We start from the raw sequence: 27,656 nt of genomic DNA on the forward strand, positions 1-27,656 counted from the left end.
TGAAGACCTGAAAAAAATTTTCAGGCTCTGAGCGGGAGTCGAACCCACGACCTTTGCGTTGCCAGTGCAATGCTCTACCACTGAGCTATCAAAGCCACATGAGAGCGGTCGTATATGGGTAATCCCTTTATGGTGGACATGATACTCGGCCCAAGTATATGTGAAATAAATGAATGTGTGTCCAGCAGTAGCAGTGAAATATATATATGATAAATGCAAATGCGGCCTTACACTACTGAAGACCTGAAAAAAATTTTCAGGCTCTGAGCGGGAGTCGAACCCACGACCTTTGCGTTGCCAGTGCAATGCTCTACCACTGAGCTATCAAAGCCACATGAGAGCGGTCGTATATGGGTAATCCCTTTATGGTGGACATGATACTCGGCCCAAGTATATGTGAAATAAATGAATGTGTGTCCAGCAGTAGCAGTGAAATATATATATGATAAATGCAAATGCGGCCTTACACTACTGAAGACCTGAAAAAAATTTTCAGGCTCTGAGCGGGAGTCGAACCCACGACCTTTGCGTTGCCAGTGCAATGCTCTACCACTGAGCTATCAAAGCCACATGAGAGCGGTCGTATATGGGTAATCCCTTTATGGTGGACATGATACTCGGCCCAAGTATATGTGAAATAAATGAATGTGTGTCCAGCAGTAGCAGTGAAATATATATATGATAAATGCAAATGCGGCCTTACACTACTGAAGACCTGAAAAAAAATTTCAGGCTCTGAGCGGGAGTCGAACCCACGACCTTTGCGTTGCCAGTGCAATGCTCTACCACTGAGCTATCAAAGCCACATGAGAGCGGTCGTATATGGGTAATCCCTTTATGGTGGACATGATACTCGGCCCAAGTATATGTGAAATAAATGAATGTGTGTCCAGCAGTAGCAGTGAAATATATATATGATAAATGCAAATGCGGCCTTACACTACTGAAGACCTGCGAGTTCTAACGAGTGTCACACGAGTTGTCGCTCAAGGGACAAAACAAATCTGTGAGTTCAACGGGAGCTGAACTTGAGACCTCTCGGAACCCAATCGGATGGTCAAACCACTATAAGTTACAGGAAGCCTCAAGGCGAGCTAGAATCATCATTTTGGTTCATATTTTACAATACTTATGTCGAAATTTATTGTTGTGTGTTTATTATACAACATTAAATCATCTATGTTATTAATCGTTTTAAATATGTTTCCTTATATTCTTCAATGTAAATAAATAACTAAGGCCCGTTCCAAACGCCACTCCGCTCATGTGCCGAACCTAACTCAGTAAGGTTCGACCTTGGAGCGACTTTGGAACGACAGCTGATTCAAACGGCGTATTTGTGTCGAACTTAATTCGCGGAAACAAGCCGTTAACAATAATAATATTGACTGAACGTCTGCGTTGAGGATGATAAAAGGTTTTTGCAGTCGAAATCAGCAAACTATTACGCAAGTTTTGCTATAATATATTTCCGGAAAAGCAAATTCATTCCGCGAGATTTATATTATTTAAACTGGTTTTCTCTCGAGAATTAGTTTGTAAATGCTAATCTACAAATCTGATCTCACAAATTGGGGAAACAGCAAAAAGGAATTACCACCAAAACAATTTTCCCACGAAGTTCCGCTTCTCTTGAGCTGAAACATATTAAAAAAGATAAACAAAATGCGAGCCCGGTGAGCGAAGTAATTTTCCCGGAATTTTGTGCCGTCGTGCTTCATGCATGACTAGTCAGACCTAGTCACGCCACTCCACTTTAGACCAATCATGAGCGCTGTTATATCGAAAATACATTACAGTAATTCATGCATTAGGTTCGGCACATGAGAAGAACGCCGTATGAATCAGCCGCCGCTCCAATGCCGCATAGTGCGGCAGACCCTGCCGAACTTAACGTTGTTTGCCGAACCTAACTAAAACTGCCGGACCAAACTGATTCAAACGCCGCTCTTCTGCCGTACTTTATTCACCAGTTAGGTTCGGCACATGAGTGGAGCGGCGTTTGGAACGGGCCTAAACTACTTTTAGTCGTATAAGTGTGACTAGCTCTAAAGCTCTTTTAACTTTGGCTGCTAAAACACATACGTAAAATTTACCTTATGATGTTATGTCATTACATGTAGTAAAATTCCCGGATAAAATCTTTTTGGGTATGTAAAATTTAAATATTTCGTTGTGTAAATAATGCAAAATAAATTCAACATGACTTGACTATGTGAAACAGTAAAGCTTCCCCCGGCGTAAAATGACCAACCACGTGCCCAGATCTTCAATAATCAGGGCCCCAGTTTAGTTCTCAAAAGCGATGAACCGTGCGCACTGGGCGAAATATCTGTCATCAGTTCCGTTCTACAAGGGCGCATATTGATTTTCATTCCTACAAAATTTGTCTAGCCGTGCTAGACGTCAAAAGCGACGTCGCCCTGGCTCGGAGCAGGACAAATTTTTGTCAGGCGTCAAAACTGACATATTTTTCAATCTACACGCCTAAATCTGAAAGGAACGTCAACCAAATAACTTGAAGAGTCTATCCAGGCAGAAGCAACAACGTGATTGCCCCTTTTTGGTTTTCAAACAAATTGTTTGAAATGCCCACTCAAAACCAAAACTTGGTGAAGAGAAAATTTGTCGAGATTTTGGTAGAGCCGAACAAAGAATTTATCAACCTAGTCTGTACGGTACCTAACAGTCATGTTAATCTATTGCAACCCTGTAAAATAACAGCCTTCCACGTTTTCTTGTTTGTATCTTAATAAACATTCAAGATTGAGTATGCAATTAAGGAATTAGCTTTTATTCTAAAGGTGCACGTGCGTACCGTGCTGTTCATTTCCTCAACCTTCATGCAGCAAGGAAAATCCTTTTTAAGGACATCATAATGACTTCTGACTCATTTGGTCATTACTTTATTATAGTTACCCTTCTTTCCTACATACTACGAAATAAAATACTACAAAACAATTTAAAAGCGCTTTTTTCACATTAAGACGGGATTTTACTGAAAACTTAATTCCTGATTTACTTGAAAACGCTCTTACAGATTTTTCTAAAATTTTGTCAACAGTTGGTCAATCTAATAAACTTGAATACCAAGTGTCAGTCAAGATTTCGAGAAAATTAGACTTCTTTGCTATGGTAACCTTGGTGACTAAGTGACCAATAACAAAATAAACTTTGGTCATATTTGTTCATCATAGTGTATTTAAGCGAAAGTTGAAGAATGGCTTCCTTGATAATTTTCGTTTCAAAACAACCACCCCGAGGCCAAAAAAAACTACATCGAGCCTCCTTAAAAGAAACAAAAATTGCATTTTTGTACTGCTTTTGTCAACATCTTTACCTTATTTACAATTCGGGAATATTCTTGTACTTAATAACACTATAAAATGAAGAAACGGTGGCGGGAGGTAACGCATATATTTTATTAGCGTATTGTGTGCAATATTTCAGGGGCACCCAACGGAATATTTAGTTAAAATATCTATTCGGAAGACGATTTGAGATCTAGAATTTTCGGAACATTCATTGCAAATTTTTTTGCTTGCCTACCTTTCCTAGGATTTAATAATATCTAAAAAATGGTATTAACGGATTTTTACTCTAAAAAGGTCACCTAGAATTTTCGGGAACCCTTCTCTGGCTGGAATTTTTTCGAAAAGGTAAGTTTTGATACCTATAACTTTCGGATCACTAGACTTTCAGCTAGAAAATCCGAACAGATAAAAAATTTTTAGGAGATAAAAATATGCCTATATCTACCGTTTAAATACTAAAATACGTTCAACGGTACTATCTTTAAGTGGTTTTGAACTACATTCTCGATGGGTGCCCCTGATATTTTCACTTGACTGTTTGGACGACTTCTGCCTAGGCCGTGAAAAGGTCAGACGACAACTGAGCACGACTTTCACGACTTCTCTCACTTGGACGATCACACAAAAAGAATAGCTCCTAGAATTAAACCATTTATTCAGTTTGTTTATTTTACTTACATGTGTCGCCCTTAAACTTGTCACTACCAAAAGTTAATTACATTTTTTTCTTGCAACAAATAAGTAAATATTATCAAGCAAAAATAGGACAACACAACAACTTGCACAGTGTCTCGATGTTATCAAATTATCAAAACTTAAACTACAAGAAATATTCAATGGCGGTTTAATATTCGGACAACCAATAGATATCATGAATTTGGAACTAATTATATGTAAAAAATAAAAGACTTAATGACCCTTTTAAATTCAGAAGTTTTAACCCAAGCTTAATCTGACATGACATTATTTGACATGAACAGACACCAAGAAACAAAATCCCCCCTTACAAAGGCAAAAAAATCGGCGATTTGGGCGGAAGTGTACATTTTAAAAACTAAGCAATAGATATTTATTGGCATAAAATTCATTAAAGTCAACAAACAGGTATCTTTACAACAACTAAACAAGAGTCACAAATTGTTAATTTTACATATACCTTTATGTGAGCTTACAGCGGCTCGGCTGTGTTATCTGTAATTACATTTCTGTTAAAAAGCAATCACTATCGGTGATACTGAGTAAGCATTGGCTTTTACTACGATGCTGTTGCTGTATTCTAACTGTGACATTCAGTTTTACCATACCACAAAATAGCCTCTTCATTTACGTAGAAATAACAGTTGGGCCGATAGATTCTCTCGGAAACGTCATGGTGGATGAGAAGAGGAACTGTTTTATAGTCTGATTTGTTTTCTATTTTTATCTCTTAATGATAAATCTATAAGATTTGTTTTTTTAAAAAAAGGCCAGTTACTTCTTCGCAATAACTGAGCGGTAACAGCTGAGGCTCTCCAAGACATGAAATCTTCCAAGTCTTGTAGACTTGTCTTGTCGTAATATACATGCACAAAAGATATGATGCACATCTAGATAGATCTAGAACATCAGATCCTCCACATTCTCGTAGAGTTTCTTGTCGTATTCTCTAAGGTTGATGTGTCTCTGTTGAAAAGAAGAGTCAAACAGTACTTTAACTTTCACAAAGAAAAGTAACTTTGGAGTGTTCCCTTCAATAGGGCCACAGCAGACCACAGCGGGGTGTCATTATCAAGCAATGTTATTTACATGACGTCGCCCCGCATGTTGTATATATTGCGCCGGATATAAAGAGAAAACACAATACAAAAGTGACCTTCTTCAGCTTCTGGGAATGTACAAATGTTTACGGTTTTTGCTGCCGTCAGTCAACTAAGTGGACCTCTCAAGAAACAGAAGTTCACTTCCACCGGGTCAAAAGGTCACGTTTTTCGGTTGTGATTGGTAGAATCATCGATCAATTTTTTTTGTTCTGTTTCTGATGGTTTGTTGGGTGTCGCCAAAATTATGATTGACGGCAGCAAAAAACGCAATCGGAGGTTGGATTTTGAATTTCAGAGTTCGCATATCACTGAAAATAACTTTATTATGATTGCTTTTTTTGTTTATAATTTACCTGGTGCTGGTTCTCCATTTCCTTTAATTCGTCTCTAAGATATTCAAATGTTGGACGATCATCGGGATTTTCTTGCCAGCAGTCTTGCATAATCTTGTAACTGCGAATTTAAAGAGAGAAAACTGTCATTGTGCATACGATAACTATGGCAACTAAAAATGTAAATAACAAAGACTGATATAAGCTAATTACGAAGAAAGAGTTCAAGACCGAAACCATCAGCCAAGAAGCTATGATGCGACGGCCATAAAGATGAGAATCGCAGGCGTACTTACAGTGCTTTATCCACGTGGCGTGGTTTTGGCATCCTGTAACCACGATTAAGTAAATCTGCCATTTTTCGACCGTCCGTTTGCGGGTAAGGAGAGCCACCTTAATGGAAACATGGAAAATTTAGTGTGCTAGTGCAAGATAGTGTCAGGCTATTTGATGGAATTTTATTCCGCATGGTGGGAGGACCACTTAATTGAATACAAGACTTTCACAATAAAATTAAAAATTGTTATATCTTGATATTTGTTTGATTAACACTTAGACGTACCTATGGTAAAGATCTCGTAAACCACAACTCCAAAACTCCACCTGTGTTTTAAGAAAAGAACCAATATTCATTCAAAATTGTGAACGACCAGTGCTTAGAGTTCTAGTTCACTTAATTTCTTATTGAATGGGAAATGGCTTGTAGCACATGAATAAGTGCACAGTAAGACTTATTGTTTGGTTTCGTTTGAAATATTTCTACTCACACATCACTTTTTGTAGTGTATCGTCCAAACAAAAGTGCTTCATAAGCAGTCCATTTTACAGGAAGTCGTCCCTTTAAAGTTAAAGACAAGTACAAGAAAAGCGTGTCAGCATAAAACGTAATAGTGGAAGACGTAAGATAAGGTCTGTATTCAATCCTAGTGGCCCATCAGACCAGCTCTTATTACGGTTTCCCTACCATGAAGCGACAAGTAGTGATTTCTACATAGACCTGCTTGATGGAATGTTAGTCAATCGCAAGGTTACTCCCAGCATTAAATTCCCTGGTACCCATTTATACACCTGGGTGGATACAGTCACTGTGAGAGTGAAGTGTCTTGCCTAAGAGCACAACGTAGTGACCCCCGGCCAGGTTTCGAGCCCGGACCGCTTGATCTGGAGTACATGCGAACTAACCGTCAGGCCTCTGCGCATTCCTAAAGAGAAACACGTAGAGCATCTCTAAAATATTCAGCCACAAAAGGTCCACGTAGCACGAACCTTTGTTTTCTTTTCGTAGACGTTTTCCTGGTACACGTCCCTGGCCATTCCAAAGTCGGTGACTTTACAAGTTTCTCGTTCTCCAACCAAAACGTTGCGGGCGGCAAGGTCGCGGTGAATAATCTATTAAACATAATTTATTTGCCATCGTTGAGCTCACAAATATACTTCTCTTGCTTAAGGCGGGGTAAACGTGATTTTGAGTGAAACTTTTACGATATTTAGAAAGGTATAGAAGAACAAAATTTTGGAACACCACAAGACAGTTGTTCCCCACACAGAGCCCTCCAGGTTGTCAGGGTACTGTTTGGGTGTCCAGCTACTAATTCTTAACTTCAAATTCTCAAATCACATTAAAACTTCAATATTTCTTATTTTTTCTAAATTTTACTAATAGTTTGAAAAAGCTATCTCCCAAATATCCCCCAAGATCACCCAAAAGTTTACAAAACACTGCAAAACAAAGATTCGTGTTTTGAGTGTAAAGTTTTTGGACTGTTTGAAACGCGAACGAGATATTCGCAACCCAACCCAAGTTAAAGCGGTGGATAAACGGCTTGCAGGTGTACCCCCGGCCTTAAGTGCGTAGGTAATTAATGTGGTGGCCAACTAGGGTTACTGTTTATAGTTATGGAGAAACTGAAAAGTTGTCTTTGGCAGGAGGGTTACCCTCTCCCCCGTGCTATCGTTTTCCGAGCGTTAATATGAGAAAAGTTGTCTTCGAGCCAACATTGGCCCATTCGGTCCAAAGACTGGTCAGATGTGTTTAAGAACATCGAACATGGCGGCCTTTTCTAAATTCAGGAACGACCAAGACCAATTTTTTAGACAAATTTGCCGCCGACTTTTTTTTTTGCCTGATTGTAGCGGTTGCGCATGCTTCGTATGTACTCACTTGTCCCTGGTAGGCGAGACAAAAATAACCAAACTGTTGAAATGGAAAAACGTCGGCTCGCTCCCAAGCGTCAGTCTTCCTTCATAGCGAGTGCCGTACCTTTAGGATGCACTGCACCCATTAGATAATTAGCTTGAATAAGAAATGTTCAGGTACGTTGCTGCCGAAACACAACAAAATACATATATAGAACTCTTGGGCTTATTGTCCACTGAAAGTTGACTGAAAAAGTTAAAGCATTAGAAGCACACGAAATCGCAGGGCTATGTAAAAGCAAAAACTTGCCTTTCTTGATGACAAATAGCGCATACCATCAGCTACTTGCCAAGAAAACTTAATTAACTGCTGTGATGTTAGACTTGTTTGCGGCTTGACATCCGGATATTTGAAATAGGTGTCATTTAATCCACGGCTCTTCCTCAGGTAGCCCAGGAGATCACCATACGGGACATATTCAATAATGACAAGCAAAGGATCTACGACGTCAAAGTATGATTAAGTTTAATGCAACACCTATTTTTCGCACCTTTGAGAATACCCACAAAAACAAGGGATCACTTTGATATTGGCCCATACAAAATTTAAACGACAATGTCAAATTCACATTGAATCTCGAGCATGTGATTATCTCATCACTTTTAAAAAATAAATATACAAATAAATAAATATTTAAATGCATCATACAAAAACATTAACTTCAGATTTACTTGACCTAGACAATAGGGCAAAAGGGTACAATCTGGCCAACACTTGGCGGTTTCAAAAACATTAAGCGACTACGAATTAATATTTCAATTCCATCTTAGGTGGGATGATAATACACCACTGTTTGATGTTCCCCTAATTTGCTGCTTCCTCATTCTACAACTGAGTTGAAGTCAAAGGATCTTCGTGATTTCATATACCAGTTTCAGTGACGCATCCCAATAGTTTGATGACATGAGGATGAGGCTTAAGCTTCTTCATCACTTCAAGTTCTGACAACAAGTCTTTTCTTTCCGTCTCAGTAGCGTTATCTGCAGTGTTAACATAAGTTCATAAAATTTACAGTCAAGTAAGGGTTAGTTTTAGGCAACGAGGGGATATGTGATTTATTTACCGAGGGCGCAGCCCGAGGTGAATAAATCACATATCCTCGAGGTGCCTAAAAATAACCGGCTTATTTTTCACATGGGCGAGGTATCAACAGTGGCTTAAAACAATAAGAAACATGCGTTGTTTAGTTGTTTTGATGTAGGTGTGCTGAAAAAAAAAACAATATTTTTCCGGACAAACGCTTAACAGCAGGAAAAAGGTTCCGAAAAGACGCACTGGGGTTTCCACATTGTTAAATGTTATAATAAACAGGTTATTTTTTCGTTTTTGATACGCCAACTAAAACAATCAATATGCGTGCCAAACAAGCTTGACAATAGATTAAAGATTCCGAAAGTACGCATTGGGATTTTGTAATTGCGGTTGCCTAATAGTTCCGACAACTTTGTAACCACCCTTTTCACCACTGTACTGCAAAGTTGGCAATTCTGAAAAGGCAAACGTCGAGACAAGAGTTCCGGAACGCATTTCTCATGTTTTCAATTAAGCAATTGCTCAGTAGTATTTAAAATGTAACAACAGTCAAGGTAAAATAAATGTAAAGTTGTGGATTTTTTTGTAATGCGAGGCTTGTGGCTGTGCTACGAGGGGGGTATTACCATAATATTCCCCAAGGGGATTATCAACTCTAATATTCCCCTAGGGTAATATTAGAATATCAGCCCCGCTCTCCCCTGTTACAACCAAAGCCGCCCCCAGCTTTTCAGACAGTTGCTAATTAGCGGGGGTTATTCAATATAATCAGCCTGGAAGAACAAAGGAAAACGAGCCATGTGAAAAATAATCTGATTTAACTTGTATGTGTAATTTTATGATGAATCGTAAATTCCTTCTTTTTAGGTTATCTAAGGCCCCGCCCACAAAAATACGTTTACGCCTGTAAACGTATACGTTTAGCCTTCAATCCACACGTAAATGACATAAACGTATATATTTTGGTTATGAAACAAAAATAATAAAAAGCAATAAAGAAGCAAACGAATTGCAAAAAAATCGGTAATTCGTTAGGAACAAAAGTTACTGGCAAAGTAAACGCACAGATGAATTAACAACAGACATTGTCATAATGAATTGGCTATAAGTGGTGATAATTATCAAATTATTTTTCAATTTTAACCTTGTCAGACTAGCACAGGTTTATGTATTTTATCTGGCTTCATTCTATTGCAATTGGTTAATTTCTATCCGAACTCGTCACTGGGTAAGGCGTATAACGCGATTCCAAAACAAATTGTTCGGTTGTCGAGTCCAGTTAATAATGGTACGATGTTATGCCGCCATTGCGTCCTGGCTTTTCATCACGGTATGCAAACTTGTACTGGTAAATGCAGCAACCAGTGCAGCTGGTAAACCATCGTTTTCTACTGCCCAGAGATTAAAAACATTACTTCGGTCAACAATAACCCAAGAGCTATTTAGTAACTTGACGATTTTCAATAGTCACAAAGAAAGAACAGACAGACTTTCTCTGCTTGACATAGCAAACGAATTTACAGATTGCAACGGTACCAGAAAAAGAAATGTTAATAACTTTATAGTACCTGGTCCCAGTTGTTCAAAGGGTGGAGAAGGCTATACACCGGATAAATCGCTATCCAGTGGCCAACTGCATGTTTAACAACAAAAAAACTTCGCTATCCACTTGGATAGTGATTTATACGGGTGGAGAAGGCTATACACCGGATAAATCGCTATCCAGTGGCCAACTGTTTAACAACAAAAAAACTTCGCTATCCACTTGGATAGTGATTTATACGGTGGATAGCGTTGTCCGCAATTTAAACAACTGGAGTCAAATGTACAGTAAATATAAGCCACTGTTTAATTACTTCGCCGTTTTGTTTTATTTTTTATACACCGTTAAGTTCACGGAAGCTCAGGCAAAATCGTTGGATTCCCCCCCCCCCCAATTTCGCTCACGCGTTCTTCTTTAGCCCCCCCCCCCTCCCCCCAGTCTGACGTCGCATCAAGTAATGCTCGATGTCAATCTCATTTCAAGGCGTCCTTGTTTGATCAATTTGAGCGCCTATATCTGTTTGTTGTATATACATATGGTGTAAACGATGCGTCAACTTTCGCCGGCTCGTGTGGACGAAAACATTTGCATTTACAGACGTAAACATTCACTGTACCTTGTAACATTTTGATGGCCACCGTCATTGTGTCTTCTGCCCCTCTTAGATGTGAAGCTTTTCCTTGTGCCACTTGTCCAAACGCTCCTTTACCAATTACCTTTTCCATGACTACGTTTGCTCTTGGAACTTCCCATGAACGCGTTCCTGGGTGCAGCGGAGCGTATTCATTTATTTCTGAATAAGGTGATGTTTCTGTGCCTGTGCTGCCTTGGTTCTGTGAAACTTCAGCTAATTCCATGTACTGTCCTGCACCATGATGGCCAGTTGTGATTGTGTTTTCATTGTTTCTCTCAGTCTCCATTCCCTCGTTCTAAATTTAAAATAAATATAGTCAGACTCTGCGTAATCCTGTTGGCGAGGGATGAAATGAGAGCAAACGTCCTGACAGTTGACAGGGATTTCAAAGAACAGCCCTTTTATTGCAAGAAAAATAGATTCTTAAACAAGCCAGTCAGTATTGACTAAAAGAGGGCAAATCTGGCCAGGTCATTTGGTCTCATTGCATACGAGTGACGCTATTGTATAAGTATGGAGGAAGACACAGACATTGACTAGTGTGCACGGAATACAAGACAGAGACCTACGGGGTTATTTCTCTTCCCGAAAATGATTAAATTATTGATTTATTGAAACTGCTCTTTGAACTGTCATGCTTATTCTTCGATAACATGAAATTCCAACCCTTTCACGGTTTACTTTTTCAAAGCGTTACTTTATGAGACACAAATATTATTTAAATATACATCTAACGTTGCCAGTAAGAGAGACACCCTCATCTACGCTTACACGTTTAATTGCTATCGTTTGCAGCCTAGTGGACAATGAAGCTGACGCTTATGTCCGTTTTCCGTAGCATGAAGTGACTAGAAGTACTTGCCCCCAGCATTTATTTCGCCGGTACCCATTTATACACCTTTGATGGAAAGTAGCACTTTGGAAGTACAGTATGTTGCCCAAGAACACAATGATGATTCCAGCTAGAGCTCAAATACAGATCGCTTGATCCAGAGACCAGTGCGCTAACCATTAGGCCAGCCTGCCTCTCAATTGACAGAACTGACACTGACACTGTATTGATCGAGTTGTGTGATTGGGAAGACTACAAACACTCCATAGGCCATACTTACATATTGTATGTTTCAATACTTACAAGTTGAGCCCCCCTTGTCCCTTCAGTCCCTTCAGCCATTACATCAGGTCTACAACAAGAAATCCGGCATCAGGCACAGTATTTGATTTGGAAATATCGGAAAATATATAGTTACTAGTATGGGGGAAAGCCGCAGTCGAGTGTAAGTTTCAGTTTGAAAATCTCTCAAACCTTTTTAGGTCTAACAACCAATTACTGGGAGCTCTTTTACCATGAAACAACGAGTATAACGCGCAATTGTGAAATTAATTAACTGACTAATAAATAATTTATCCGGCATAATGTTTTAAACCTAATAGGTCAATTCATGCTACATTAGCTATTCAATCTCATGCCAGAAAATACAACAGTTACGAGTGGTCTAAAGCAATAGAGTTGGTTCCATTGCAACCAACGAAACTGTTATAGTATGGAAAAGTAACCTATGATAATCACAAGAAAAATAACATAAGGAAAAAGTTCCCTCTCTTCTGTCGAGGAATCAAACGTGCTGTAGGAAAAACAAGTCAATACCGCATTTTGAATAATTAACGCCTGTCACATATCAACTTACCGAGTATCTCCTCGACCTATTGAGGTGTGAAGAGTAAAAGTCAATTAGTTATGAGGAATTCCCCGCATTATACTTTACGTTAAACCTTAACAGAATCTGCCGCAACTAAGAAATGTCAAGCTTCTATATTATATCATTCGCCATTTCACCAGGAACTGTTTGCATTTGGTTCCTATCTGTCAGGGGATGGATTGGAATTGGATGTTTAGTGCACAAAAAATGCTATTCACTGGAAAAATCGCATTCCGGTGGATAGTATAGGTAGTTTTGCCAAGACCTATCCACTGGATAGTTATAACTCTTGTGGATGGCGATACCCTTCCTTTGAGCAGTAGGACCAGGGCTTCTAAATATAACAAAACTGCTGTTTGGGTGATCTCCGAAAATCGTTATTGGTAGATCTATGCTTAAACATGTTTTGAGAAACCAACCCACTTCACTGACTAGGATACATGTTTCTTTAGCTGTGGAACCATTACAGATTACTATGTTTAACTATAGTATACCAGTCAATGTGAGAGTAGATATGTTTACTTACGTTTTCGGAGCTTTAATGTTAAATAAATAAGAAAAATAATTAACATCAGGGCGAGGACTCCAATAACAGTTCCATATATAACGTCTTTGTTCACCTTTGCTGGTTCAGATGGAACAGGTGTTGAATCATCTTAATTGAATAAAAAACAAGCATTGCATTCAATCTTTGATTGAAACACCACCTGTTATGGCTTCAAAATCTATCTTATTTAAATAAAACTGGAATCATAAATCATTTACTACTGTGATTAAAACAAAATGAATCTGTATTTCCCTCAAAACTTAATTACCTTCCCAGTCAGTGTTAACGGAAGATTTTGAAATACATTTTAGAATAAATATCAACGCTAAAAGTACATGACGTTTCGGCGACGACATGTCACCATTATCAAATGCAAATTTTACATGGTACAGAACGATATTTATAGAAAAGAAAGTGTGAAACTAAATTAAAATAAATGAGGCGTGGAAAACAGAAAAATGTGCATAACTAAGTAAACAGTTTCGCCGGAATGGAGTCCTTTTGAGTGTTCAGGGATGGTTTCTTTTTCCTAATTAGGAGCATCTCGTAAATTAGGCACTCAAACTTTCCGCGGCATTTCTTTAGGATGGCAAATTGGCTGTGATGGCAAATTGGTAAACACCTTCAAGAACAACACAATCAAAAGCCGATCGACCTTCACAGCCAATTTGCCATCCTAAAGAAATGCCGCGGAAAGTTTGAGTGCCTAATTTACGAGATGCTCCTAATTAGGAAAAAGAAACCATCCCTGAACACTCAAAAGGACTCCATTCCAGCGAAACTGTTTACTAAGTTATGCACATTTTTCTGTTTTCCACGCCTCATTTATTGTTATTTAGTTTCAAACTTTCTTTTCTATAAATATCGTTCTGTACCATGTAAAAATAGTCAGTGTTAAGAATAAGTAAGGTGATTTACAGCCGACCTCATCCTTTAATAAAAAGTCGATTAAGACTCACAGTAAACAGTCCCAAATGACGTAATCGTAAGACAAACTGCGAAGTCAAGATCTTTCTCAAGAGAAGTAAATCAGAATGCAGTATACGTTAACATTCAAGCTATGCTCACCTAAAATGGTTGTCGCCACAAAAATAGTTGGCCCCACTACTATTTCATGGACTTGAAGTTGACCAAGGGTACCATCCTTAATTGCTTCCGATAACAGTGAATGTAGTTCACTTTCCCCAACAGCTTCCTTGAATGTTAGTTCAATATTTGCAATAACACTTCCCTTTCTAGAAAAGGATAACATCAGTGGCTGTTGCACATGTTCTTTGGTATGTTGTGTGTATGCACAAAACAAATACAGAGACAAAGACAAGACAAGACGCTAAGTGTTTGAGCTGATTATCGAAAAACAATTTAATGTGTTAATTATTTCCTGCGCCACGCAACATTTCCAATTAATTTTATTAGTACAGTGGAACCTCGATTTAACGAACCTCTATATAACGAAGACCTCGGTATAACGAACGATTTTCTTCAGCCCGGCCAAATGTACAGTAAAATGTATGGAGCAGTACCTCGATATAACGAACCTCGATATAACGAAATCCTCGTTTTAACGAACACAATCCGGGAGCCCAAACGTAAAATGTACCTCGAAATAACGAATTTTAGTTACCACGCGACAAAACATGAATGTAAAACAGACTCAACAAGGATGAAAATACTTTAATCCTAACAGGAAAACAACTTCAACGACATATGCCCATACCAACATGGAAATTAAACGTTAAAGCACAAATGTAGCCTGCGAATGCAGCCGCCTCTCATTGGCGTCCCGCAACCTTCGCAGGCTAGCACAAATGTAATTTTTGACAGGCGTTCAAACAGTTCAGAGCATTAAATACTGGGTAGTGCGACGTCACAGCGTTAAAAACAATTATTAACTATACCTCGATATAACGAACATTTTGGTTGTTTTTCCGCAAATTCGTTATATCGAGGTTTTCGATATAACGAACCCTCGATATAACGAACAAATTTCCCCAGTCCCTTGGCTGTTCGTTAAATCGAGGTTTCACTGTAGCCATTTCTTGACAGGCTGTTCCAACTTCATCTCAAAGATAGAGTTTCTTCGCTTTAGCGTTTGGTTTAAATAATATTTTGTTAACACTATTGTATAAGTCGTCAAAATTGACTCATGACCACCACTAGAACTTACAACCCATACAACTCTGTAGATGAAGAAGGGAACACTTTTCCGATACCTAAGGACCAACCAGGTTTATCACAAGACAAAATAGATCAAATATCTTGTTGTTTGATAGCTTTAACTAAACCGGTGAAGTTACATAGTCAAAACCAATTAGGAGAACGAGAGACAATGAGGTTAGATAATGTAATGATAGGGTTAGGCTTTAGTTGCCTTAAGGAATGTTCATGAATCATATTGAAAAATAAATTCGCTCTAAGCATGCAGGCATTGTCTATCAGAGATAAACAACTTACCTCAATTTTGTCACTTTAACGTTTATGATACCAGTACCATTAAGTTCGTCACTGACCTGAACGCCAAAAAAATTAAATTGAAAAGGGATCAATAAAGACGAATTTTATCAGCATATACTGGGAAGTACAGATGGGTTGTCAGTTTTGCAATAAAGTAAGATTACAAAGGATTGCAACGCTAAATGGAATTTACTTACAAAAATAACCAATTGCTTACGCAGACTTTACGCCATTTCATGCCATGTGATGTCGTGACGTCATGTTAGTAATTTTCTAGCTTAGAGAGTAAAATTTTCCCTGTGTCTCGGTTCAATGTAGTCCACGGCTACCGGTAAATAGTTTCTCAATAATAGTTTAAAAAATAGATTCATACTTTTTGGTCAGAAGCAGCTATTAGATAGATTTATTTGAAGAAACATAATACAATCCGTTTTTGTACTTGGACTCTCAAACTGGCTAAATGCTAAACCCGAAAGACGTTATCATCATGACGTCAACTTGAAAGATTCAAAAGTTAATGAGTGCCTAAACATGCAGCATAACCAGTCCACATTTCCACAATGCTTATTCAATGACATTACTGTGAATTGGCTCCGATTAGAAAAGAAGAAACTTAATCTTTTCACCTCTGCCAGACAATGCCCTCCCACCCACACCACCCCCCCCCCCACCAGCACCGCCCCCTTTTTTATCTTATTCTCTCATATTCTCTTATATTAATATACCACATACCGAATCTTTTATTTCGCCAGCAAATGACTGTGTTTCCGAGTTAGTCAAGTCTTCAAACTCCTGTATCCACACTTTATTGCTGATTTTAAGGCTAACAATAACAATCTTCGCTATAGCATCTGTTAACAAAAAAGAAAGAAAAACAGCAGTACTTATAATAATAATAACAATAATAATAATAATTTAAGATTTCTATTGCGCAAATTAACATGTTAATATGACCAAATGCGCCTTACAAATATAAAGAAAAAAAATTAAAAAACATTAAAAATTAAAATACTAAATATAAGAATATAAGAGTTTGAGCGATTCAAAAGTTAATGAGTGCCTCAACATGCAGCATAACCAGTCCACATTTTCACAATGCAATCAATGAATGTAAAGAAATGAATTATTTGCATAACGACAGGAATAACTTGGAAATGACGAAAATGGCCAGCGAGGAAATGACTAGAAAACAGCTTTACTTGAAATTTCCAAATTGGGCCAATCATAAAGGATAAGACTAAGTCATGACGAGCTTAGCCCTCAAAAAAAATTCTGTCCAGGAGGTCTTTTAATCTTGTACATAACTTGTCACCGCATGCCAGGAAATGTAAAATGAAACCCGTCCTAGCTATGTGTACGTGATCTGTTTCGTGTGTCACGCAGTTTCTGCTTTCGCGGTTTCGAAACGTGCCGGTGCATCTTCTTTAAGAATATTCTTTGCTAAATTGTCGATATCGGCATAGTTTGCGACCTTAAATCGATGATTACTGTTTTATAAGATTTCCTGGCAACACGGCCGAGTTTGAGTCGGCGTTTTGGTGTTTTTGTATCAGCTATACGACATTGGATATCTGACGGACGGCCGCAAGTATGAGTCGACTTTGGTAAGTTACAAATGTAAAAGCGAGTCAACGAAAATGATATCGGTAAGAGCGGGATCAACAGAAATTTTTGCACGCGGAAACAAGTTTTAATGTGTGAAGATTGGGTCTTTCAAGGAGTCGATTGTTGTAGTCTTCACGACATGAACTGAGTAGCATTGTTACCAATTTTAAACGTGTTTTTATTGCATTTTTGTGACATGTTCCTCGCTACACTGCAAAAACTCGTATGGATGAATGCGAAACAGGAAAACCATGCAAGATTGTGCAAGGGTTTCGTCTAATAAGCGAAAAGAGATTCGGCATCTTCGTCTAATGATTACTGTTGCCGGGTTAATTTATTCTGGCGGGAAATACGAGGTAACGCAATTCGCAAACAGCGCGGCTCGCCGCCGTTCATCAAAGATAGAAGCAAGACAAACACCGCACAATGGTAAGTTGTATTTTTGCTTTTTTTTTTTGTGGAATATAAACTTAAGCTTGGGTTTTCAGTTTCAGTATGATCGCTTATGTCAAGCGCTGTAATAATAATCCGCTTGCGGTGCTTAAACCTGGCTACTCGCGCGCTGACTTATTTCGCTCTACTAACCTCGCGCTAATTTTTTCTGTCTTACTTGGGTAGTGAGCTGAGTTCTTTACTGAGCTCTTGTTATCTGTAGGCAGAATATTAACCTCGCGCTAAATTATTCTGTCTTACTTGGGTAGTGAGCTGAGTTCTTTACTGAGCTCTTGTTATCTGTGGGCAGAATATAACCTCGCGCTAAATTATTCTGTCTTACTTGGGTAGTGAGCTGAGTTCTTTACTGAGCTCTTGTTATCTGTAGGCAGAATATTAACCTCGCGCTAAATTATTCTGTCTTACTTGGGTAGTGAGCTGAGTTCTTTACTGAGCTCTTGTTATCTGTGGGCAGAATATAACCTCGCGCTAAATTATTCTGTCTTACTTGGGTAGTGAGCTGAGTTCTTTACTGAGCTCTTGTTATCTGTGGGCAGAATATAACCTCACGCTAAATTTTTCTGTCTTACTGGGGTAGTGAGCTGAGTTCTTTACTGAGCTCTTGTTATCTGTGGGCAGAATATAACCTCGCGCTTAATTATTCTATTTTGCTTCGGTGGTTAGTTCTTTACGGTGTGCAGAATATTTACCTTGCGTTATTTTTTTCAATCCGCGACGGAAGGTTTTTTTTTATCCTTTTTTATTGAGCTGTTTTAAGACAAGAAAATCAACATAGAATCCAGCTAATATCTGCTTTTTCTTTCTCCACAGAGAAGCCGCGGCTATTATGACTGACTCCTCACTGTACATTGCGGCAGTTCAACGTGCGAACTACGATCTTATGTTACCGATCTTAATCCCCTTAATGGAGAAATATTCTCCACTAAGGGGATTAAGATCTAATTTGCATAAATTTTTTTTGAGGACTAAGCTCGTCATGGCAAAGATATACGTACAACAAAATAATACACTTTTATTGATGCGGAATGCACCCTAACTTTATGGCAACTTAAAGCATGAAATATACGCAGCCATAGCTCGTAACCAAGCAATTACAAACCAAATACCATAATTTATGAAATTAAAAGATACAACTAACGTACCATTTTCTTCGCAATTTGTTCCTTTCTTTCCTCTCGGGCAAAGGCAAAGAAATTTCCCGAATTGTCTACATGTTTTCCCATTAGTACATTCCTCGAAGCAAGGTGCAAACGGTGGCGAAGGTGTATTTTGTCTGTCTGGAAAGATTAAAAGTATGTGAATTATGATATAATTCAGCGCTCCATCTACTCAAAATGGATTAAAACCAAAAGGAAGAGGTCATCACTGATGTTAAATGTACACGCAAAAAAAGACAAAATACCGGCTCGCAAACGGACGAAGACTGTTAAACAGGCCATTGTTGTGAAGCCTCGGCAAGAACCACAAAATTGGAAGCCAAGATCAACATATATATTCCGAACTGACATCATTAAAAGAACGCGTTACAGAGGTCGAAGAGGATAACAAGGCTCTGAAAAATGTTCTGAAGAAGCCCAGAGAACACCGAAAAAGATGGCCTGAAAGGCCTATAAACCTGTGTCGTTAACTTAGCATCTTACACAGATAGAAGCCGAAATCAGAAATCACATACGTCAAAAACGTTATGTAAGTAGTGTTATTAAAACAGAACCTTTTGGTATCTTAAAGGAGCAAGAACGTTTCTATCAACATAGAAGTTAGAGTGTTTTCGTCTTCTCGACTTTTTTCTATTGAATTTATTACAAAACATCCTGGGCGGCAATAAGTAATAGCTTTGTCAGCGCTGCGAACGAAAGCTTCGAAAAAGGTGAGATGTCATGCTCTCAAAAAAGGAAAATAAGTACTCTAATTGAAAACACTTACTTTCAAAGTAAACAAAGATACTTTTACTATCATTTCCATATTTGTTGATTGCATCACATCTGTACTGTCCAATGTCATCAACTTTGATGTCTGTTATAACCCATGTGTCACTGAATCGTTTCTTGCCAGAGTTAACATGTGTCCAAGAAACATTTGGTGTTGGCGTCCCAGATACATTACAGAATAAAGCGACAGTCTGGCCTTTTTCCACAGTCATATTCCTGAAGGACACAATTAATGTCGGATCTATAAAACACATAAATAGAAGAGTTATTTAGCGCAATTCTGCAATTTTAAATGGACCATTAATAAGATGCATATTATGTGTCTCACTTTTACTTTTTTCTTGAATACAAGTTCAGAGAAAAATCAGAAGATAACTCTACCCCCACCTTTCGCTCTACAACGTACTGTTTTGATTTAATAATCGAATCTTTGCAGTTAACACAAATAAATATAAAATCTCCTCTAACGAATTAAAGTGTCTATCCAGCCTACAGGTTTTTTGTGGTTTTCGTATCTCTTTAATGCATAAACAAGTATTCTAAAAGAAATTTTTGAATTCCGCCACTTTTTCGCTGCAAAATCGAGCTTTAAAGTTCCCGCTTCGGCCACGCCCAAAGAAGTTGACCGCGTGATCGAGGATTGGTGATGAGTGACGTCATATCAGGAACCGCTCGAAGCGTTTGCATTTGTTTATTTGCTTGACAGCCACAACATAAGGTTTGTTTTTCCCAAGAATTCTTCGAGTTTGGATGGAATACTCACAAGACAGCGATTTCTTATCTGAAGAAGACGTGACTAGCAGTTCATCTGATTCGAACGAAGGGATCGAGTCCGGAGAACTCGAATCGTTCGCTTGCACTGCAGTAGAAGATAAGAGTAACAAAGAAGAACGCGCTTACTCTCGAGAACCTCTAGCGGACGATGCATGCATGGATAGAAGAATATAATCGAGAGAAGCAACTTATTGAAGAGAGGGGACGAAAATTCCAAAACCACCTTAACAGAGCCGTGGAATTAGACACATACCGGTATATAGATACTTTTTCCAAACACTCACTCTGCGCGTTAAATTTGCATTTTGTACGCAAATGCACTCCAGAAAGCTTTGAATGGAAACTTGACGCGTGGCGAAACCTACAAAGACGGACGGAAATCAATCTGCATTCTCAGGCTGTATACCTTTTAATTTTCATTACAGATGTGAAACGAAAATGAAAACAATATAACGAATAGACTGTAAGCACTATTATTCCCGAAATTGCCCTTGACACTCACACAACGCATTGACTTTGTTTTGAAACGAAACTTGTCGCGTCGGTAGATTTGCGTATGTTGCAAATAAATGTGCCCTTAGTTGATACGCAAAAGATTGATATTAATAAACATGTTTATTACTTTTATTAGTCCTTCTTATAACAGCTTATTAAAATACGAGCTACTTTAGTCCTTCTTGTTACAGCCTAATAAAAATACAAGCGACTTTTCACGCGTTTAGAAATGCCGACAACACGCGCTTATGATAAGTCAGGGGCACCCATCGGGAATATAGTTCAAAACCACTTAAAGATAGCACCGTTGAACGTATTTTAGTATTTAAACGGTATATATAGGCATATTTTTATCCCCTAAAATTTTTTTATCTGTTCGGATTTCCTAGCTGAAAGTCTAGTGATCCGAAAGTTATAGGGATCAAAACTTACCTTTTCGAAAAAATTCCAGCCAGAGAAAGGCTCCCGAAAATTCTAGGTGACCTTTTTAGAGTAAAAATCATTTAAAAATGAACAATTATACCATTTTTTTAGATATTCGAAAATCCTAGGAAAGGCAGGCAAGCAAAAAAAATTACAATGAATGTTCCGAAAATTCTAGATCTCAAATCGTCTTCCGAACAGATATTTTAACGAAATATTCCGTTGGGTGCCCCTGATAAGTGCGACTGATTGTCTCAAAAACGATTAACAAATTAAACAGTCATAACCTATCGATTTTTTAGCTTTTATAACTTAGAAAAACTTTTCTTTTCATTGTGACAATGCTTACTTTAGGCTGTGAAAGCTTTGATAAACTTTTCATTGTACGCAATTTAAACAAACAATAGCGCCTGCAGAGACCGATCGATAAAATTATAACTTTACATGTATGGGAGTTGAAACCCTGAAAAGCTACGTACGAGCGCAGTGACTTCGATTATAAAGATCACATTTTAATAAGACTTTATGAACAAGACTTACAAGAAACAGAAATCGAAATTCAAGCGATATTCGAGGGAGAAATAATTCGCTTTACCTTGACTGGTCGACAAATCGAACGTCACTTCAGCTACATATTATCTTTGCTTGGCGACGCTTGCTCGCTTATTATTTCTACACGATGGTTGACAATATGCAATAAAAATCTCTTGGGAAGTTGGCGACGTTTACTTGTAGTTTTTTAGGCGTCTAGCGAGACGCGTGTCTTGTCGTTCGAGAACAGACACTCAATCAAATGAATAATGAGTAATGAATACCCGATGACGACTTCGACTGGACAAAGTTAAGTATTCCGGTGAAATCTTGGCACAGGAACAATGCCAATATCATGTTAGATCAGCGACCGTTGGCATTGAAGATTTTCAAAGGAATGTCTTCTTGTAATATCCCTGGGAGCGAAGTAGCAAGCACAGACGGCAGACGAAGCACTCGGATTCCACTTTGCACGTTTTAACTTGACGAAGTCCATCTACTTTTTCCTTCTAGCCTTTGCTTCTGTTCTCATATCACCCCAAAATGCAGCGCAATATCCTTTTCTTCGTTTGGAGTATTCAAGCATACCGCAACGACGCATCTATCTGGTATATTTCTACCGTCAGTATCTCCACGCTATTACAGAAGAAATGCTGACTTCAAATGGCGGCAAAATTTCGCGGTTCCTGATCTGACGTCACAGCCGGTCTGGAACCCAGACTCTTTCTGGTCTTGACTCCCGGTCAACTTCTTTGGGCGTGGCCGAAACGGGAACTTTAAAGCTCGATTTTGCAGCGAAAAAGTGGCGGCATCCAAAAATTTCTTTTAGAAAACTTGTCTATGCATTTTAGAGATACGAAAACCACAAAAAACCTGTAGGCTGGATAGACACTTTAAGCAATGTCCGAAGTAAGGGTGTCTATACACTTGTAAAGTTCTTTGGCGTTGCGCGGACAGTGTCAGACTGTTTGTTTGACTCAATGAATGGTCGCCTGGAGGGGTGAGTAGGGAAGGAGAGAGGTGAGCGGCCCTCTATGTTGAGTTGACAGGGATGCTGCGTTGTACCTTAGTTTAAGGATTAAAATGTGTACTGAGACACCACAGTGGGTTTGGTTTTTCGCGTTTTATGCAAGGTATTTAAAGAAAGCCAGTAAGAGTAGAAGGTAGTCGATGCAACCCTTTGGTACATTTAGGCCACGCCTACTTAGCATTAATTAGTTAACTAAATAATACTAAACATGACCTCGTCCCCTATACAAGAGCTTAACGCGTCTCTGCGCAACTTCAATATCATAGCCCCCTTCTTTTCCTTCCCCACTTCAAACAACAATATATCAAATACTTTGAAATTAGCTTAGACCCATTTGCAAGAATATTCACCCAGCAAATAAGGCAGCTTTGCTTTCGCAATACTATTGTTACAGACTGTAGACCATATTCGCATTTTAGCTTGCAATGGAGCATAAGCATTAGCCGCATTAGCCTCCATTGCAAGCTAGTTCCAGTCCAATGCCGAGATTACGAATATGGTCTAATCGGTTTAGTTGATTATAATTAGTACCTGAGTTATTACCCCCGTGGTTTGTTATCAGTTCGTAGCTGACCGTCAGCGAGTAGATGCTAGCATACGCGCAAGATGCGTCGAACGCATAGTCCATGGCTTGTGTTGGACCGTTGCCTGGTACCACCGCACGAATTTTGAAAAGAAACAGAATATCTGATTTATCAGTTCTTTCTTTAGATTTTGAAGCGCAGGTTGACACTGGTAGATTGGTGTAAATGACGTTCTGTCCAGAAAAGGTCGGCTCACATTCTTGTTTATTGTCAATCCGCCAATCGCCCACGTTATACTCGGCAAGGTCAGTTACGTCCATGATGGTTATGGTGACAGTGAGGTTATTATTACAGACAACTGAAACCGTTGGAGTACCTGGCGAAAACCGACGTTAGTGTAAATTAATTTCTTAGTTATCGTTAAATGTTATCCTTGTGCTTACAAAACTTGGTGAGATTTTGAGGAGCTCATATTTGGAGGCTCATACTTGTCACGATTACATGAAAAGTCTCGCTTGTAAACGTTTGTAAATACAGTCGGTGGAATAAATGCCAGTTTTGGCAAATTTTTGTAGAAGCACTCGAAAAATTTCCGAGTTATTTCACCAATCAAAAACTTGAGCGAGCGCTCACGAGTACTCCGAAAGCAATCCGAAATACATCATGTTGCGCAGCAATTTCTGGGACGAAAACCGCGGGCTTTGTCACTTGGCGCTTGTTTCCTCCCCGGGGGGGGGGGTACTCCCTATAATGGCCTATACGGGGAGGCTCCGCCCGAAAGGGGTACCTTTTTCAGGCTTCAGGTATATAGAAGGGTAGGGATTTCACAAGTTTAAGTATATGAAAGGGTATGGAAATCTGTCATTTGGCTATTTAAAAGGGCCTTTAATTAAAATATTTCGAACAGACGCAATTTATGGCTGTATTATTTTAATTTATTAAGCGCTACATAAAAATGACAAAAAACGTCCTATTTTAAGTCCACGCCATGTCTCTTAAGTATATGAAAGGGGTACCTTTTTTCAGTTAAAGGTATACGAAAGGGGTACAATTTCTGTCAAAAATGGTATATAAAAGGGTAAGGGGTTAGAACTTGGGGCGGAGCCTCCCCGTATAAAACGTTTCTGAGTACCCCCCCCCCCCCCCGGGGCTTCCTCTACTGAAATAGGCTGACAAGTCATTAAACGAAAAGCACAGTTTATTTCAAAACGAGCTTCTTTTCATGTCAATATGACTTCTTTTAAAACATAAAGCAATCTGAAGCGAACAAAACTTGGCGTGATATTTGATCTTTGGTTCGAATGAATGATAAATTGTAAAAAAAGGAATTCTTGTAAAACGCTTTGGACTACACTCCTCTTCCAGCACAATGTTATGTGAGGACGTTATTGAAATAATAAGAAAACTTGGGTAAAGTGAGGCTAATATCCCGGAGGAGGGTGCCTATATTCAGGGGGTATATTACAGAAACATTTTTTGTCAGCTGTCATATGGGTCGATATCCAGTAGAGTCAATAACCGTCATTTTACAAACATTTTTTTCTGTTAATAAAGCACCCATCTTCGAGTGTGCACCACTTTTTTATAAGCTTCTCCGTTAACCATGATTGCCCCATTCCTCACATCGTAAAGATCCGTCAAAGCGAATGAAAAAGATCAAAGAAGTCATTAGAATTCGCGAGGACATTTTTTCTACTGGTATCACGATAACAAGTTATTGACTCGAGATCCTGTACAACTTCTTTTGTGTGTGTATGTCACGACATTGTATCATTGTGCGTGCAGATAGCTTTAATAATAATTCCAGTGTCGTGAAACGTGCGGTGAAAGCTAGTGTGATTGTTGTAGAAAAATCCAAAAAATGTGAGTAACTTATTCTTACTTCGATTTCTCGCTGATAAAGCCCCGTCCACAGTGACCCGGGTAAATTTGAAATGCTTTTTTTTCCCCGGTTAGGTCAACCGTCCACTTTTGAGATGACCTGACTGCATTTTTAGACAATTCTTTCCCGTGAAACTCAGCTCATGCATGATTCTAAAGCATAAGTCCAAGTAGGGCCTTATTGCATATAATTTATAGTAACGACACGTTTACTTGATCATTAGAAATTTTTGAAAAGTTCCTTACCTTCGATGTAAACTTTAAACAGGAAAACCAGCGTTATCAAAAACCAATGAGTCCGCGCCATTTTCACACAAAGATATTTCCTTTAACTGGGGCTTTTCCTAAGGCTGCGGAAAGCCTTAGTAAAGAAAAAATATACGGTAAAAACGTTCAACTTCATACAATGTATTATTAACTGTGTGTTTCAATGCATCGCTGGTTTCATGCAGAAAATTGTTAACTATTTGATTGACGTACGTTTGTGAAAGTTATAAAAAACCGATGGAAAGGGACAAACTATTACACTAAAACTTCACTCTTAAAAGTGTAAATTAAAGCAGAAACAAGGTGAAGTCACCATAGCCGGTTAACATAATATAACATAACATAACATAACATAACATAACATAACATAACATAACATAACATAACATAACATAACATAACATAACATAACATAACATGACATAACATAACATAACATAACATAACATAACATATTATAATTAAGTTTTCATATAACGCGCGCTCTGATTGGCTGAAACAGTGTACTTTATCAGAGTCCAGATGTACGGAGGAAATGTCACGCCATCAACCCAATATGGCCGACCACTATTCCCGAACGTCTTTCTCGGGTTTTGTCTTGACCCTGAAATCTTCTTTTTTGACCTGAAAAACGAGAATGAGAACGAGCTTTTAGCGTCAGTTAATTTAAAACGTCCTGTTCCTAACAGCACAAATTGCACGGCGATAGAAAGTGAAATTTCGGTACAAGTTACGGAAAAAAAAACACCGAGCCGGAAAGTAAGCTTAACAACAAAACATCCAACCAAAGATTTGTAAACAACTCAAGGCCGAAATTGAAAACATTATAACGAAAGCAGAAACGAAAAACACGAAAGATAGTACAAAATGGGCTATCTGAGTTTTTGAATATGAGTTTCACATTATTTAAGTACGGAATTTTAGATAAAACACGCACAGCTACATTTTCGTGTAAAAAACAAAACAAACAAACAGCAATTCAAAAAACAGAAAACTAAATTAGCTAGCGAATACACACACAACTCAGACTTATCACATACTGAATAATTTTTTCTGGCGTTTTCAAAACAGCTTTGTGTCGTGAAAGAAAAATTGCCAAAAGCCTTCACAAAATGACCAACAAAGAAGCTAGACAACAACTTCGGTAAATTCTACGCCGAAGCTCGAACAACTGAAGACGGTGAACTTTACTCGAGGTCATCGCTTCTTGGATTTCGCAACGCTATTGAGAGACACCTAAACAATTCACCCCTAAACCTAGGAATTTTTATTGCAAAAAGGGTTGAATTTCAAGCTTCAATCAAGCTGCTACAAAGTTAGGCCCGTTCCAAACGCCACTCCGCTCATGTGCCGAACCTAACTCAGTAAGGTTCGACCTTGGAGCGACTTTGGAACGACAGCTGATTCAAACGGCGTATTTGTGTCGAACTTAATTCGCGGAAACAAGCCGTTAACAATAATAATATTGACTGAACGTCTGCGTTGAGGATGATATAGATAAAAGGTTTTTGCAGTCGAAATCAGCAAACTATTACGCAAGTTTTGCTATAATAATAATAATATTTCCGGAAAAGCAAATTCATTCCGCGAGATTTATATTATTTAAACTGGTTTTCTCTCGAGAATTAGTTTGTAAATGCTAATCTACAAATTTGATCTCACAAAGTGGGGAAACAGCAAAAAGGAATTACCACCAAAACAATTTTCCCACGAAGTTCCGCTTCTCTTGAGCTGAAACATTAAAAAAGATAAACAAAATGCGAGCCCGGTGAGCGAAGTAATTTTCCCGGAATTTTGTGCCGTCGTGCTTCATGCATGACTGGTCAGACCTAGTCACGCCACTCCACTTTAGACCAATCATGAGCGCTGTTATATCGAAAATACATTACAGTAATTCATGCATTAGGTTCGGCACATGAGAAGAACGCCGTGTGAATCAGCCGCCGCTCCAATGTCGCATAGTGCGGCAGACCCTGCCGAACTTAACGTTGTTTGCCGAACCTAATTAAAAGTGCCGGACCAAACTGATTCAAACGCCGCTCTTCTGCCGTACTTTATTCACCAGTTAGGTTCGGCACATGCAATGCAATTCAGGAAGACAATCCTGTTCCTATATCCTTAACAGTGCGATGGATGGAAGGCCACAGCAACCACAGCAGCCGACTGTAATTTTCCCCTTGAATCCGATGGTTG

General features: G+C 38.7%; 1 protein-coding gene and 1 long non-coding RNA gene across 6 annotated transcripts in view; one reads left to right on the top strand and one right to left on the bottom strand.

Annotated features, from left to right (window-relative positions):
- The first annotated feature begins 1,231 nt into the window (after positions 1 to 1,231).
- Positions 1,232 to 27,344, top strand: LOC144662881 (uncharacterized). The gene is made up of 2 exons (XR_013572552.1): positions 1,232 to 1,972; positions 26,829 to 27,344. It is a non-coding gene; the product is annotated as an uncharacterized LOC144662881 (long non-coding RNA).
- Positions 3,955 to 27,656, bottom strand: part of LOC144662807 (fibroblast growth factor receptor 4-like) — a 31,509-nt gene continuing 7,807 nt past the window's right edge. For 2 of the 5 annotated variants that reach the window (XM_078523746.1, XM_078523747.1), the window contains 19 exons: positions 25,443 to 25,557; positions 23,323 to 23,691; positions 19,534 to 19,779; positions 18,753 to 18,887; positions 16,285 to 16,403; positions 15,553 to 15,608; positions 14,167 to 14,333; positions 13,078 to 13,206; positions 12,540 to 12,555; positions 11,987 to 12,035; positions 10,834 to 11,146; positions 8,512 to 8,622; positions 7,892 to 8,082; positions 6,712 to 6,834; positions 6,213 to 6,283; positions 6,008 to 6,048; positions 5,742 to 5,838; positions 5,467 to 5,566; positions 3,955 to 4,976 (listed from right to left, as the gene is read on the bottom strand). In XM_078523746.1, coding sequence (XP_078379872.1) covers positions 4,911 to 4,976; positions 5,467 to 5,566; positions 5,742 to 5,838; positions 6,008 to 6,048; positions 6,213 to 6,283; positions 6,712 to 6,834; positions 7,892 to 8,082; positions 8,512 to 8,622; positions 10,834 to 11,146; positions 11,987 to 12,035; positions 12,540 to 12,555; positions 13,078 to 13,206; positions 14,167 to 14,333; positions 15,553 to 15,608; positions 16,285 to 16,403; positions 18,753 to 18,887; positions 19,534 to 19,779; positions 23,323 to 23,691; positions 25,443 to 25,503 — 2,460 coding nt within the window. In that variant the 5' untranslated portion in view covers positions 25,504 to 25,557 and the 3' untranslated portion in view covers positions 3,955 to 4,910. Of the gene's footprint in view, positions 4,977 to 5,466; positions 5,567 to 5,741; positions 5,839 to 6,007; positions 6,049 to 6,208; positions 6,284 to 6,711; positions 6,835 to 7,891; positions 8,083 to 8,511; positions 8,623 to 10,833; positions 11,147 to 11,986; positions 12,036 to 12,539; positions 12,556 to 13,077; positions 13,207 to 14,166; positions 14,334 to 15,552; positions 15,609 to 16,284; positions 16,404 to 18,752; positions 18,888 to 19,533; positions 19,780 to 23,322; positions 23,692 to 25,442; positions 25,558 to 27,656 lie in introns of those variants that run through there. The other 3 variants (XM_078523748.1, XM_078523751.1, XM_078523750.1) reach the window with 3 other exon arrangements.

The sequence above is a fragment of the Oculina patagonica genome, chromosome 8, assembly GCF_052425735.1.
Source record: "Oculina patagonica isolate OP01 chromosome 8, crgOcupat, whole genome shotgun sequence".
Classification (NCBI taxonomy): domain Eukaryota; kingdom Metazoa; phylum Cnidaria; class Anthozoa; order Scleractinia; family Oculinidae; genus Oculina; species Oculina patagonica.